The 15,941-nt window shown below is 40.6% G+C and overlaps 1 protein-coding gene across 10 annotated transcripts in view; it reads right to left on the reverse strand.

The window, feature by feature from the left end:
- CHD2 (chromodomain helicase DNA binding protein 2) overlaps positions 1 to 15,941 on the reverse strand; it is a 95,071-nt gene that overhangs the window by 53,867 nt on the left and 25,263 nt on the right. For 7 of the 10 annotated variants that reach the window (XM_074317486.2, XM_019726690.3, XM_074317489.2 and 4 more), the window contains 9 exons: positions 12,430 to 12,537; positions 10,279 to 10,419; positions 8,856 to 8,989; positions 7,701 to 7,926; positions 6,858 to 6,958; positions 5,812 to 5,856; positions 5,463 to 5,641; positions 3,649 to 3,773; positions 411 to 627 (listed from right to left, as the gene is read on the reverse strand). In XM_074317486.2, the coding sequence (XP_074173587.1) occupies positions 411 to 627; positions 3,649 to 3,773; positions 5,463 to 5,641; positions 5,812 to 5,856; positions 6,858 to 6,958; positions 7,701 to 7,926; positions 8,856 to 8,989; positions 10,279 to 10,419; positions 12,430 to 12,537 (1,276 nt within the window). The remainder of the gene's footprint in view (positions 1 to 410; positions 628 to 3,648; positions 3,774 to 5,462; positions 5,642 to 5,811; positions 5,857 to 6,857; positions 6,959 to 7,700; positions 7,927 to 8,855; positions 8,990 to 10,278; positions 10,420 to 12,429; positions 12,538 to 15,941) is intronic. The other 3 variants (XM_074317487.2, XM_074317485.2, XM_019726691.3) reach the window with 1 other exon arrangement.

The following is a 15,941-nucleotide window of genomic DNA, read 5'->3' on the forward strand; positions in this document are numbered from 1 at the left end:
GTTTTGCAAAGTCACCATATTAAAAGGTTGGGAAACAAACTCGATTGTTTTCAGTAATACCTCTCTGCTGAAATAGCAGAAATAGTATTAACATTCTGTAAGGCATTAATTCCATCTTATAATCCTTTTGAAAGTGGTCTTGGAGAAACAGAGGACAGAGAGTAGAAACACTTAATGCTGCAATCCGAAGACAGATTTCCATTCATGCACTGCTATTGCTTTTCTTTAAATAATAAGCACGTTTTAAAAAATACCTGAGTTGCATTTTTGTGATACATAAATCTCCCAACATTAAGGGTACAGCAGTGTCACAATCATAATTTTAACTAACAAAACTCTAATGATTTTAGGTCAATTTCCAAAATACATTTATAACACAGATTCTATCCCAGTTCTTTTTGTTTACACACCGTATTTCTGCTCATCAGGTCACCTATGTAAACCACTACGTTAATCTCTGGTGCCCAGATTTCAAACTCCCTCTGCCATGAGGTGAGGGTGGATAAAGGGACGACTATAAGAAAGGGGCCATACAGCTGGTGTTGGTGGAACAGGTAGGAGAGGAACGATATGGTCTGGATGGTCTTTCCTAGGCCCATTTCATCAGCAAGGATTACACTGTTACTTCTGCAGAAAGAAAAAAAAGAAAAACAACAAAACCAAAACATTAGTTCACACACACACAAAAGTATGCACACAAAGAGCAGTGACACGGACGCCCCGTCACCAAGCAGGACATCGGTGGTGAGCCTCAACTGTATTTCCTCACATGTTAAATTAAGTCTCCTACGTAAGAAAGAAGTAAAAGCTACACACAGCAGAACAACAAGTGATCTGAGCATCATCAAAATTTGGATTACTGCAAGAGCCTGATCCAACTGTTTCTGACCTTGCATTTTGGTCTTGTACCTCTATCCCTCTGAGCAGAGAAGGCGGGTTTTGTTACACTGGTGTACACACGCACATGACCTTGGGTTGTATCAATATCGAAAAAGCAGGGGCAGACTGGCTACTCCCACTGCTGGTGACCGGCGCCTAGAGCCTGACAGTCCCGCACCTTTGCTCCAACTACCCACCCACTCCACTGCATGCCCCTGGGGTGTTCAAGGCTACGTACTCGGCTCCCTAGGCCTGCATGCTGCTGCTGAAATGGACTCCAGGCTGCAGCAGGGGGAGGCTGCAGGCTTCTGGATCCCATCGTAGACCACTGAATCAGAGCAGCTGGGAAAGGGCTCAGAAATGGGCATTTTTAACAAGCCCTTCTGGATATTTTGATGCAGGTGTATTCCTCCTTGGACCACATTTCGAGAAACAATGCTTTAGCAGATGGGCTGGATTTTAGCAGGATACTAACAGGGAAAGGTCTTATGCAGACAAGAAAAACATTTTTTAAGAAATGGTGGCCATAGTTGGAAAGTGTTTTCAGGAAATAGAAAATAGCCCGTGTGGCAGAAAGGGAAGAATCCATGTTGCAAACATTAAAAGATTCTTGAAAATCAGGCCACTGGAGGTTTACACATTAAACACATGCTTATTAATCAGTGAACCAGACAGAACTGGCAATAATATACTCGTACAAGTTAAAAGCAGCTTAACTGATTAGAAAAACAAGACATTTAATTCGCCAAGAAGAAATTAATTTTTTTAAATACATTCTGTGTTCCACAGAATGGCTAGTTTTAGAGAAAAGGTGCAGAAGAGAACAAAGCAGAACATACTCAGGGAAGAGAGAAAAAGGAGGCTGTATCCCTATAAATCTCAGGCACCCCTAATTTTACGTACTGTTCAGATACAGCGTTTTCCTCTGAGTAATTTCTCTCATGTCCCGCTCACCTTTCTTCATCAATGGGGAGGAAACAGGGGGAACTTTATCCAACATTTCCTCTCCCAAACAAACTGCCACTGTCCATATATATATATATATATACACACAATAAAGTCGATTTGAGTGAATTTGCTCCTCTTTCTGAAACTAGACCTAAATAGCACATTGCTTAAATGTGAACGGTTCCTGTGACCAGGCTCTAAGAGCTGCGTGGGTCCTCAGCTGATTCTGAATTGGTCAGTTTAAAGTAAAACATGCTGGGCAAGGACTCGACGTGAAACATGGTGGGACTCCGGACAAAGGACATGACATCTGGGCTCCTAAGAGCCCTGACTGTAAAACTTCGTAAGGTCCCATTGAGCTTTTCAATGTCCTTTAGGAAGATTAGGGCTCGCTGTTCTCTGAAACAAACAGAGTTTTCAAGCAATTTAGAATAGTTCTAGCACGTCCACATTCTCAGTCATATAAAGTAGATCTCAGGCTCTCTAATTTGCACAATGGAACTTTAAATATTGCATCAGATTTACAGGACCAAGAGTAGTAGGCGGTTCAATTGGGAAATAATCATTGTATACATATCCCTATATAACTAGACAAAAACAGTTCACGTGCTTTTAGCTTCAGGCTGTCATCTACCACTGAAATAAGAATTTCTGCTTTACTCTAAACACTGAAGAATTAAGAGTTTGCACGTGGGAGAATTAGCAAACAGGTAAGCATTAAAGGTACTTCTCACACTATATGCTCCGTGAGGACATGGAAATCATGTGTGTCTTCATTCACTGTTACATCTTCAAGGCCTAGATGGGGCCCTAATACCCAGTAATTAAGGAGTACTTGAATTTGCAATTGAATTTGGTGAATAAAATTTCTGAGTACTGTCTCAGAGTATCTTTAAACCTCAAGCGTTATCAATGTCTCATCTCTTCTTTCTCCTAAAATACAGGTGGCTTTGTTAAAAACAGTAAGGATAATTTCTCGGGTTCAACTGTTTAGACCTTCCTCTAAATGGGAGTGCAATCTCAGGTGTGTGTGGGGGGGGGAGGGAGGCAGGTGGGGGGTCAGAATCACACTATTCTTCAGCATCACTGTAAGAATTAAGGCTTTCCCTGGCCTAGGAAGAAAATGAATGAGAAAAAGACATTTTCTTTTCTTCTGAGAATAAGTCCTTCCACACCAAAGATTTGAGCACACACTAGATATTTAAACTGCTGAACAACATATTCTGACACGTTCTCCGACTATGACAAATTCCCCCCAAATAACTAAATAACAAAGTATAGCTGTCCCTTGGCATCCGTGGGGGATCAGCAGGTCCAGGGCCCCTGTGGGTACCAAAATCTAACGTTGCTCAAGCCCCTTATATGAAACGGGTAGTATGTGCGTGTAACCTACACACATCCTCCCGTGTACTTTAAATCTTCTCTAGATTACATGTAACACCTAACACAACAGAAATGCTATGTAAATAGTTGTTATACTGTATTGTCCAGGGAATAATGACAAGGAAAAAAAGGCTGTACATGTTTAATACAGATGCAACCATAGTACATGCCAGCAACACCGTAACTTTTCTCCCCCAACTATTTTCGATCCACAAGTGGTTGAATCCGTGGATACAGAACCCATGGATACAGAGGGCCGACTACTCTAGACTTCAGATTAAAATGGTATTATACATACATAAAAACTCTGTGATGGGACTTCTCCCAATCACGTAATTTTTTTTTATTTCTGTAATACACAGTAGGAAGAATTCTTTGCATCTAACAATAAAGAAACCATAAACAGTAAAGAGAATTCCAAACGTATTTTCTACCTACTTGCACCAGGAATGAGCAAGCCAGTTGAGACCTTCTAGCTGATAATCGCGGAGTTCTAGATTCTCCCCTCCTAAATATGCCGGCTGTTTCTTTAAAGCCACAAATCGTGGTCTCTGTTTCAGGGCCTGAAAAACAAAAATTAACAAAGCCTGGGTCTGAAGAAAACTTTCTTCCTGTTTCTATGTTAAAATGCTAGCCACAATTTATATGTTTGGCATCAAAGCATAAAAATCCAAATTTCACATCTGAATCACCAACACAACTCCCTTCATCGTGGTCCATGTTCCCAAAACCAGACTGTATCCCAGACTATAAACTTGCTCTTCTCCTAAGTCTGTGAACATCATTAAATGGCACTTATTTCACATCATCTCCACTCTATGGCAGTGAGTCGCCTATTTCCAGGTGGGTGTTACCTTACTCTGAACAACAGTACGAAACAATACCTCTGGGAAAATCCGTATACCCAACATGCAGAACTTCACCATAATGACATTTGTAAAGTCTGAAATGCAGCCCACCTACCTTGAAACCCCAACTGTGTGAGTGTGATTTTCTGCAGGAAAGGACGCAGTTTTCACCTCCAAAGGTGCGAAGAACAGGGGGCTAGAGTAAGGTCAAGTCTCTACGGTTTGCACAGAATGTGGATTTTGTGGCCAAATCAGTTTGTGAAACAATGGATTAAAAAGATACATAAATTCCATGACTCGTGACTTTTTCAAAGTTAACATGCTTGCGGATATTGTGAATTTACGGGAGAAATCCATTCCGGAATGCTTCCCAAATTCACTTGGCCACAGGAGTCCCCACTGATACTTCCCTGGTCCTCACACTATTCCTCCCTCATGCACTTGTGACATCTTCCCAGCTGGAGCCTCTGGCGCTAAGAACTGCTTGCTCTGGAGTCTCTTGCATACCGGCCTTAGAGGAAGCTTTCCACATAAAACACTGTTTCCATCCTGCTGCTTCACTCAGCAGGGTCGGCATAGCAACACCCATAGAAGAAAGTCAAAATATTCTTCAAGGTATTCCAGACACACACTGTGGCCCGAATGCACTCACCGCCATCTCTCCCAACCCTGAGTCTGTAAGTCGTCGTGCTGCACTACAGACATGTCTTTCTTTTGATATAGTTCATGGGAGGGCAACAACCTGGACCCTGCTGTCTGTCTGTCCAGCATCGATCCATTCTCCAAGGACCGGGCAGCTCAAGTACAAGTTCATCTTTAAAACCTACCACGATTACTGGAGCTCAGTAACTTCTACCCCTGTCTGTACTTCTCTGACCAGAGTCCTAATCACACTCACTGACCCTCAATTACAAACTGCTTTTCAGAGGGGTTTGGTGCCAGGAACTCAAATGTCAACTTCTCAGACACAGAGCCCATGTCTTACATACACTTTTATTAGTGGGGACCCAAGGACACCACTTTACACGTACAATGAAAGAAAAGTATCTGTACATCTGGCAAATAACAAAGCCAATATATTTGGTTTCTAACTTAGAATCCAGAGACACTCCCCTTGGCTGTCCCTTTTCTTTAAAGTATTTAAATTCTTTCAAGTATTCTCAACAATATCCCCAACTAGCTGTATCTCATTTTATAAATCATAAGAGTAAAGAAGTCAGCAAAGCCATTATACAACTCATCCTCTCCTCTTATTTATTCGTCTTTGGTGTCAAGATTAAATCATCTTCTTTCTCTTCCAAGATGGAAATTACCATTTCCTTTTGTAATATTTTCCCATCTCTGTGTGACCAGCCCTTTGCATTTACACAAAAAATTAAAAACCAAAGCCAGCCATCACCATACCTTGCACTCTCTAGTCGGGATGGTTTTTGAGTTGTTCCGACTCTGGAAGCTGTCGATGCAGCTCTGGAATTTCTTTCCAATCAAGGCTTCGTCTTCCCAGCTGCACTCTGAGTAGGGCAGTCCCATCCATTTGCATAAATATTCAGGTTCATTCGAAGGTGCCGGCTTCCGACTATGTGCTATTTCAGACATAAAAATGCTCACATCAACAATAGTCAATTAAAGGACAGAGGCGACATTCGGTTTTACCTCTACCTAATGAAATACCATGTGTCAAAACTGTAAATACTCTGCAAAACACGAACTGCTCTTAAATGCTAAGCATTTGTAAACACGGTCTCTTGCTTACCTGGAAAATCTGTTTGGCCCAATGTAGATTTGCTTGTCTTCATAGCTAAACAAATGGAAGATAGAAAAGTTACCACTATCCTCAAGTCAAGAGTGACATTTTAGGTCCTATACATAAAAATATACAAATAAACTCTATTTTACATCTTAAAAAGAAGAACAGGTCTGGTTCTCACAGCCCTGCCCAGCTATTTCCCCATTTCTCTGTTCCCCAGTTACAAAACTCCCCTGGAGAGTTGTTTTTACTCACTGCCCTCCTCCTTCTCTCCTGAAGCCACCCCACTCAGGCCTGCTCCCCCACCACTGCATGAATACACTGCACCAGCAGCACCATACCTACTGCCAGCTTTCAAGGGTCAAGTCTCAAGTCCAGTCCTCCCTGTATTTGACCAGCAGTACCTTCTCCTTCCTGAGCCATGTAAATCAATCGCCTGCTCTCTCTCTCTCTCTCTCTCTCTCTCCCCCCCCCCCATCCCCTCCCCTCCCCTCCTCTCCTATCTCACCGACTCTCCTCTCTCAGTCTCCTTCACTGGTTTCTTTCTGACTTCCAGAAGCTGGAATGCTCTCAGACTTCCTGTTCTTACCATGCATACTATTTCCGATGATTTATTAAATCTACATACTGATAAATTCCCAAATGTAAATCTCCAGCCCAGACTAAAAGTTCTAGGTTCCAGCCTCACATGTGCTACATGCTTCTCAACAGTCTCCATTTACATGACTACAAAGTGTATCAAACTGAGCTCGTGTTCCACTCTGCAAATCAACTCTTCCCTGCATCTTTCCACTTTTGTAAATGGTACCTCTATTCTCCTATTTGCTCAGGTCAAAAATCTTGGCATCATCCTTAACACCTCTTTTTCTCATTTCCCCACATCCAAATTTTACCAGATCTTGTTACCTTTTCCTTTAAAGTAAATCTAGGCATCTATCTATTCTCAGAAAGTGAACCTGTAAGATGCATTGTTTAATTTGCATAACTCCCAAAAGCAAAAGCCATTATTCCTGGAGCTCAAACACTGCTAAAATAAGTTTCCATGTACTTACCTATCACTCTTTCTACTATCTGATACTGTTTGTTCAACTCTGAGGCTAGCTCTTGTTGGCAGTTGAAATATTCCACATCTTCAGGAGTAACTTTCCCTAACCTGTACAGAAGACAGAAAAAGTGCATACTCATTACATTTGGGAGATCTATACACATCTATCAAAGCAAAGTCAGAGATAGGAAAGGAATCTTATCTTTACTTCTACCTGTCCTTTTAGTAATCCTTTATTAGTAATTAGACCAGAGAATTTACAAAAAACAAACACTTTTAGAAAATACTAAAAACCTCACTCATAAGAAACACCAGTCGCTCTCCTCTCTGATGTGGCTTATTTATAAAGAAACCTAACTATTTTGTGTGATAACTTCATGTTTCTAAACAGACCCGGACAATAAAACTGTCCAGACTTACAAGAGAACATGCCTTTATATATATACACACATACATATATATACGTATACATACATACATGCTTTAGGAGTGATTAAGCGTGGCGTTTTTTGAGAACTAGTTATTCTTAGCATCATAGCTCTATAAAAGGACAACAGCAACTTGAAGTTAGATATTACTATACCACCGGGAATTTTCAATTTCTATGCTTTACAACCTACCCCTATCCTAGGGCTACATATTTTTATTTTTGACTCGAAAGGAAAAATGTGATTTAGTGAAGCAGCATATTTTGCACAGTCATAAAACAGGAAGTAGAACCCCTCTGTCCCTATTCTCACACAAAATAACCTGATTACATTACGCTGACCCACAGCTGTGTGCGCAGGGTTGAACCTTCCCTTCCCTCAGGCTGCAAACATAGTTTTTCAATCCACAATGGAAAATGTACCATTGCTTGATCTCATCCTCTTTCTTCTTGAAGTTCTCGAGTTTTTTTAGGCCCTTCACTTTCTGTTGCTGCAAGGATTCTTCACTCTCCCACGTGCTATGGATGTAAGACCAACCCTTCCACTTGATGAGGTACTGGACTTCACCTTCATCCTTTTCAGGGTCAAAGTCACCACTGGGGTCTCCATTCGCTTCAATCGCATATACAGTAGTAGAAGCTCCAGTGGCTGCAAAAACGATTCAGTCTTTAATGGACTTTAAAAAGTACATGAAACCAGATATTGAAAAGTTTCTCAAGTATGCAATTGTCTAAAGAGTCTCTTTTTGGTTAAAGCATCAAAATCCTTTGGCTTGAAAAAGCAGAAATTCACAACAATACAGGATAAATCAAATCAGTAATTTCAAATATTTTCAAAACGCAAACACTGTAAAATGTGTTGCAAAATTTGCTGGTGAAATCAAGAGATATCCTTGTGTCCAAATACAATAAAAATGGAACTAATGTCCTTTGAATCCCTAACACAGAAAACAAAACTGTCTCTACAAGCAGATTAAGAATAAAGTAAGAAGATAATAATCTCCCCACCAATGACCTATCCACCCAAAGTTCTCTGTTAACTCTCTTAACTTCAAGTAAGGCCAGATGAAAAAAAAAAAGGAATTAGGTATTATTTTGATATCTCCTATATGGAAAGATTACTTTATAAAGAAACTGAGTTATGAGGCATCTCAATTTCAATATAAAAAAAAAATCTTAATTGGTCAGAAGGGTGTGGGCTATTGTTAAGGAAAAAAAAAAATCTTCACTGTCATCCAAATATGAATTGAACCAGTTTCATATTTCTCACAAGGAGATTCAGGAACAACTAAAGGTATATTTGTTTAATGTAATGATCAAGAATCTCTGCCCTATCACTGCTTTTTAGAAAAGATACGTACACAGCGTTACCAGCTTCAGTTTAAAATCTCAAAGACATATTCAACACATCTCTATATTCTCAGTCTCAGCTCTGAAACATGAAGACTGGGTCAGAAAAGCTTCCACATTTCACAACAAATACGGGCACAGACTGCAATTCATCATTTCCAAGTTAAAATACATAAAATTTGGGCCTTCCCGTGCAGGTAGAAAAACTGGCTTCCCCGAGACCCGTACCTCCTTTCTTGCCCAGCCTGGAATCTAAGACCTTCTCAATAGTCTCACTGTTATCCTGCTGCTCGTCAACCCCTTCCCCAGTCATTTCGATGAGGTCATCGGAGTCCGTCTCAAAGTCATCATCTTCTTTGTAACTGCAGGAGAAACAGCGCTGAATAAACAAGAAACTATCTTTCCAGAATGGAACACTGCAATACACAGCATCATCAGAGTAAGGAACCACACCTTTGGGGCTCCAACAGGCTGTTTTACAGATCAGTCATACATATAAGGTGGGCTCCAAGTTCATTTTTTGCTACTCAATGTATTAATACATGTTCACAGAAAACTGTAGGAAAGCTAACTCATATTTGAAGCTATATTTATAGTGATTTGTGCAAGCAAGATACAGAAAGCTACCAGAACATCCCTGTGTTTCCATTTTTTAGTGACATCCTTACTATGCAAATGAGGAAACTACATATGGTACCAAAAAAATGCATAACAAATAGAAAAAAGTGCTACTATAAGGCATAACCAAAGCAATTATTTCTAAGATTTACATGTTTCAACCCTGTATTTTGTCTCCCAATAACAAGAATATGAAATTTAAGTAGTTTCAAACTGTTGAGAACCTCAACATTCTTCCTGGTAATAAAATATTCAAATGTCACCTTCCACCATAGAGTGACAACAAATGGTTTGGGAGTCACAACAAGAGAAACACACACTCCTGGATGCAGTACAGTTGTAGGAGGCAAAAGTGCTAAGCTCTACGTTAGCTTCTTAAAGCCTAGTTCCAGCTTTGGAATTATTAACCGGATACACTGGGATTGTTATTATTATCTCCAGTATTCGGCTTCACCATCTCTAAGTAGAGCAAAAGAAACCTGCGCATGCTCTTAAGAGAAAATTAAATGCCCTTTGATGCATATAAAGTAAAATATTAATGTTTATATGTACCTACTCCTTTATTTCATTTTCTATTAAAGCTCATGTTATTAGTAAGCTTGATGAAATTATTATACCCAAACATCAGTACATAAGAATTTCATGTCTGAACTTCTTAAGAATTTGGCTGATTCAAAGAGCAATTAAGAAGCAAGACGACAACCCAAACATCGTTCCTCAAAAAGGATGTTCATGAGGAAAACGTCACGAAGCTACCTCGACAGGACACGACGTGAACTTGAAGCAGTTCTCTTAATAGGAATGAAGGCTTGAAATGAACTATTGCTACTCTTCCCACAGTCCCATTGGCTGCCAATGTTCTTTTTGCAAGAACATGGATCAGATTTTCAAATGCCACCTCAGGATACGTGTCATTATTTTGCCTATCCGATGCATGACCCTGGACTAGGAACCAAGTCCTACCCAACTACACGATCACCCTCACACTCACAAAAATCTCCTAGGAGGTTATAAGAACAACCTCATGCCCCACCTAACATTCTTGGCGGCTCTGCGACGAGTCTGCCTTTTGGGAGTTTCATCGTCATCATCATCATCATCGGAAGACTCTGGCTTTTTCTTCTTTCCACGCTGAGTTTTAGGCTGCTTTTTAACACGAGGTTTGGGCACTGTTCTAAAATGAGAAGACAAAAAATGGCAGTTTTTACTCTATCATTCGGTGTCTACTTCAAATCTATGTAATTGTATTTCCCGGAGTAGGGATACATACACACGTAGAATTAACCAGGGTGGTGGGGTGGGGAGCTGTTAGAAATGTACATTCCTGGGTCCCATTCCCCAAGATTCTAATGCACTAGAAATCTGCATTTCCAACATGAAAGTGGTTCTAATGCTGATAATCCTCAGGCATTTATAGGAGGCACAGTGGGTTCTGGGGCAACGGCTCTCAACTGTTCAAAACTACGCACGCAGTAATGCTGCTGCTGGCATCTCCTGGGCGGGCAAGCTGGAAATAACTACCCAACTTACAAATATAACAACTTTTCTTCTGGGAATTGATCTTACAGATATGTACCAGTACAGGCATAATTAAGATATTCCCTGTATTATTTGCAGTAACAAAAGATCAGAAAAACTCTTACTCGTTCATCGATTGGGAACTAGTTCAGTAAACAGATTACCACAGAACTATTTTAAAAAAGGGAGTTTTGCGTGTACTGATGTAGAAAGATTTCCAAGATAATGAAAGAAAAATGCGTAACAAGATGCATGGAATGTTACCACCTGTACAAAGGGAGAAAGGACAAGAAATAACTACACATACATTTTTCTTATATGTGCATAGACTATACCTGAGCGACACTGCCCTGCCACAGACCCATGGGACACCCTGAGGACAGGTCCTTTCTGGTGATTGCCACGCACCCGCAGGACGGAGCGCCACAAACTAGCTCTCACAGGGAAATCCCCAAACACTCCATCAGTGGTTAATAAGGTGAAAGGAGAAAATAGGAGACGAAAACTCACAACCATATCTATCTGTTTCTCTCGTACCTATCATAACTAACACTGCACAGATGATCAAGGATTCAATAAATCACAGGTCAAATCTAGAAGACAGAACTGGAGTGGCGTTTGGTCCTGAGAGCTTGAACTCAGGTGAAAGGAGACAAAACTCAGCTGATGAATTTCCGTCCTGGGGGATAGGATGGGGGACAGTTATAATGCCCTAGGCCAGGGGTAGACAAGTGTTTGCTGTCAATGGCCAGAGGATAACAATTTTCAGCTTTCCCAGACAGGCAGCAAAATTGAAACTACTACATAGTTTTACTTTTATAACAAAAGAAAGTAAGTTTTCCTTGTTTATTGACAAAATTCAAAAGAAAATAGTAATTCGAGTATTTTTTTGTGATACCTATCTACAAATGAGAAGAACACTGTTCTTTTTGAAGGGGTGACATTTCACTTAATTGGGATTCATACTTAGTGTTCCCTACCATGAAACTATAAACGTTCACCTACAAAAGCTACAGTTGGCTGGCAGGCCATAGAAAACAGGGTGGTGAGTGGCATCTGGCCCACAGGCACCAGCGTGCCAAGCCCATGTGAAGCAACACTGCAAGGAGGTCAATTCTCCTGAAGCCTCTGCCTTAGGCCTTTCTGCCCCGTCCACAGTTCCTTGTGTTGCCATCTCCCTCTCTAATCAAAAATAACCAAAGGTTCCTGCCACCTTGGCCTGCTTCCTTCTCTGCAAATTGTCTGCTTACTGTTATATACAGGAGCTGAACAAGGTAATCAACAGTGAAGCAGGCTTTCGACCAGACAGCAGTGTTTCACAAAACGTAGTTCCTCCAAAAAAGAACTTGTACACAAGTCAAATACACAGGGAGCTTATTTTAAGAGCAGAGGATACATTCTTCCCCCGTAAGTAATGGGCCAGGGAGTAAGAAACAGGAAGAGGCCCTCCGAGCCACGTGCCACGCAAACACTGACATTGAATAGATGCCAGTCATCTGATCACTAGCTAGCGATGTGGGCTGGCAAGAAGTGAACCAGACACTCAAAACCCAGAATCACAACACACTGCTTCCCACCAGGTAAGGCTCGCATTCGAGCACTGCATCATTTCAATCGAACACAAGTTAAGCTGGACCAGAAGCAGATGTTGAAGCGAACACTGCACCTTCTGGGGACGGGTCTTCTGGCTTTCACTTTTTTCTGCTCTGGCTCACTCTCTGCACTGGTGCCTTGCTCCTGTTCATCTTCTGAGGGCTCCCGTTTCCATTTTTCTCTGTGATCCAAAGCAAAACAGAATAATTTTTTTCTAACAGAATTCCTCCTGACTGTTTAGCTTAAAGAATCTGACAACACCGATTTTGATCTAATTATCCAAAAGCAGAACATGTATATTTTAGATATTATGCTACAAGGGATTTATTCCAGCGCCACTGAAATTTTGGTTGTGTTCCCTCCTGGACTATGTAGTATCTATTCCTATTTCATCTCTGGTAACAAAAATAAATGAAAATGGAAACTAAAGATGCATTTTTTTAAACTACTTGTTCTGGGAAAAAAATGCAGTGAAATCTCATATTGTATTTGATTTTACTCTTATACTATAATTGACCAGACTGAAGCCATAATACAATATTCAATCAGTGGTTCTCAAATTTTAGCATGGATCAGAACCCCCTAGAGGGCTTATTAAAACAGATTTTGGGGTTACAGCCACAGTTTCTGATTCAGTTAAGTGATGTTAGGCCTAAAATTTTTAATGTAACAAATTTATAGATGACACCAATAGTGGTTAGAGACTTTTGAGAATTACTATACTATGCTAACATCTTTAGAATACATCTGAGGAAACAGTCCCTAAAATTATTTTTCAATGACAAACCTCCTACCTACTAAATTATCTGTGCAGCTAACAATGTAGTTTTTAACAATTACTAGATATGGTAGGTGTTCCTTTGATCCTTGAGTTTTTAGGAGGCATGAAAAAGCCACACCCTACAGGTATCCTACTACCCCAAACAGTTTCTAAAGTTTCCTTGAAAACCAAACAAAATATCACAGGGACTTAGCTCATTTCTCACCTGCAGGGAAGAAGGAAGAAACATACAATAGCTACTGGGCATGGGAAAAAAAACACATGCAAGTACCTGTGGTTTCTTTGTAAATGAAACAATTACCACTGTGCCTCTTGGTCTGTGTATAGGAAATGAGGCGATTTTAAAGACAACTGTTGCAGAATTACAAAGTAGGTCAAAGTAATTAATAGTGGAAGCTTGTTGCAAGAAGGTGGCTGATGTGCAAATTCCTGACAACCTTACTAAAAGGTGCAGGAGCCACCCTACACCTGAGTTAGTGTAGATGTTAGAAATAAATAAAAAAATTCATGCCTTCCATGAAACGGCAGTGGAGCACTTTTATGTGCATTACCGACACTGTTTCATATCCATTTCTCTAGCAGTAGCTTAGCTGACTCCTGTGGGCAGTGCCATTTTTGCTCATCTCCGTACTAGCGCTTAGCTCAAAGGCAGGCAAATAGATACCCCTTTGTTAAGTAAAGCAATAGTTAAAGAATGAGTCCTATCAGTGTATCAGTCAGACAGGTAGGGTACTTTTGGAAGCAGAGGCCTATCAGCATTGCCTAGTATTCTTGTCTCTCTTGAAAACAAAGAACTCCTTAAAACAAAGAACCTTGGGCATCTGTCTTACTCTCCTTCCCTAAAACCTGGTACAATGCAGGTTTACCCAAGAAGCCAAGGAATAAAGTGATAGCCAGCAAGGAAGAAAAGAAGATGTCTAGCAATCGGGAGATTGGCACATGGGGCTTCAGTGTCCCTTGGACCAAGTCCAGAACAGCTGACCCTTCAGAAGGGGCTCACACTGTCAACCAGAGAGAAGTGGTTTCACAGGAACAAGCTTGAAAGAACACGTACAATTAAGACCTAAGGGAGAACAGATCAGATGAGAAACATCCTAAGTGTTGCCTGTCATTTACGTAACCACCAGGAACTGAGAATCTAAATGAGGGCTGCTGGAAGGTCCAGTTCTATACTTCAGGAGACGAAAGTGGCAGTGAACATTGAGAAAATGGGTATTGAGGCTCGAGTTTTCCAGTTAAATTACAGACTTACGGACAACCAGGAGGGCTCTGACTCTTCCAATATGAGAATGTAAAAAAAAACTTAACAAATCAACTGATCCACAGGCCTCCGCCTTGAGTAGGAAACTAAAGCCCTGTGAGAACAAGTTGTTTGGCTACGTGTCAAACCCCAGCCCGGCTCCTCTCAACCACAACCCCCTGAAAACCAAAGAACCAGGAAAAACTACAGCCAGGCTTACACGTTCTGCGAGGATCTGGACAATCGGAGACTTACAAGGCCTAAGTGGTTTTGTATGTATGTGTATTTGAAATTAGCTGGATTATTTTAAATTTTGCTTGAATTTTCAAGAACAGGATTTTAAAAAGTACGTTAGCAATATTAAGTCAGTTTGTATAAGAGATGAGGTGAAAAGAGCATCAGTTACAAAAAGATTACTTCCCGACCCTGCATACATGTATTGTGCGGGAGCATTATGGGGTCTAACTTCTAATTTTTTAAAATGCTACTTCACACTAATACTCAGGGAAGTTAGTCCCTTGTAAGATTGTATTCTTCAAACATGTCAATGTCATAAAAGCAAAGAAAGCCTGTGAAAGGCTCTAAAGAAACCTGTCCACTAATACAATATCGAAACTTAGAGTGGATCTTAATGTTATAATTAAATGTTATAATGTTATAAAAAAATGGTATAAAAAACTAGGTCTTTTACATATTACATATTATTGGGTCAATTGACAAAAACGGGAATATGTATTAGACAGAAGTATTTCAGCAATGCTAAGTCTATTTATGTTAAAACTGTATTGTGCTTATGAAGAGAATATCCTTAATTCTTAGGAAATACACACATAAGAATTTAAGGGTAAAAGGCTATGATGTATGAATATTGTCTTAAATGATTCAGAAAAAAATGTTACATGTGCCATATATAAAGAGAAGACCCACAACAATAACGCAAATGGGGCAAAAATGGTAACTAATGGTAAGTTACACAAGCATTCTTTGTGCTATTATTATTATTCTCACAACTTTTCTAAAGTTTGAAATTCATTCCAAAAAAAAAGTTTAAAAAAATAGCTCCTCTTAAAAAACTTTACAATCTGTGCTACAGTCTGCAGGGTTTCAGAAAAGCACCTTCCTGTGCTACTATTTCCAAATTTCCCCTTCCTCTGACTAAGTCTGAATTCTGAAATTCGTGGGCACACACGCGATGAGGTCGGTTACACGGGCTGATCACAGGCCCCTTTAGCCTTGCAACCTGAGTCACAGCAGCTGTTAGGACCTCCTCCGAGTGACCTTACTAATTCACTGGTTCAGGAGAAGAACTCGCCACAAGCCCAGTACCCACCAGCTGCCCAGAGGACGGCAGGAAATGAGGAAAGCCTGGTGGCCAAACAAACAAGGGTGCTGGGAACCACCTCAGCTGTGGCAAGAAAGCGCCCCAGGGCAGGGAAGCAGCGTTCCAGAGGACACACACCCCTCTGCAAGGAATTAAAACTTTCTACTCTAGGGAAAGAAAGGCCCGTGAAGACCCCTGAAAGTTGCCAACTGGGGAATTCTTAGGATTGACATGACAGGCAAA

Source organism: Rhinolophus sinicus, chromosome 13 (assembly GCF_057876585.1).
Source record: "Rhinolophus sinicus isolate RSI-liver-muscle chromosome 13, RSI-T2T, whole genome shotgun sequence".
NCBI lineage: Eukaryota > Metazoa > Chordata > Mammalia > Chiroptera > Rhinolophidae > Rhinolophus > Rhinolophus sinicus.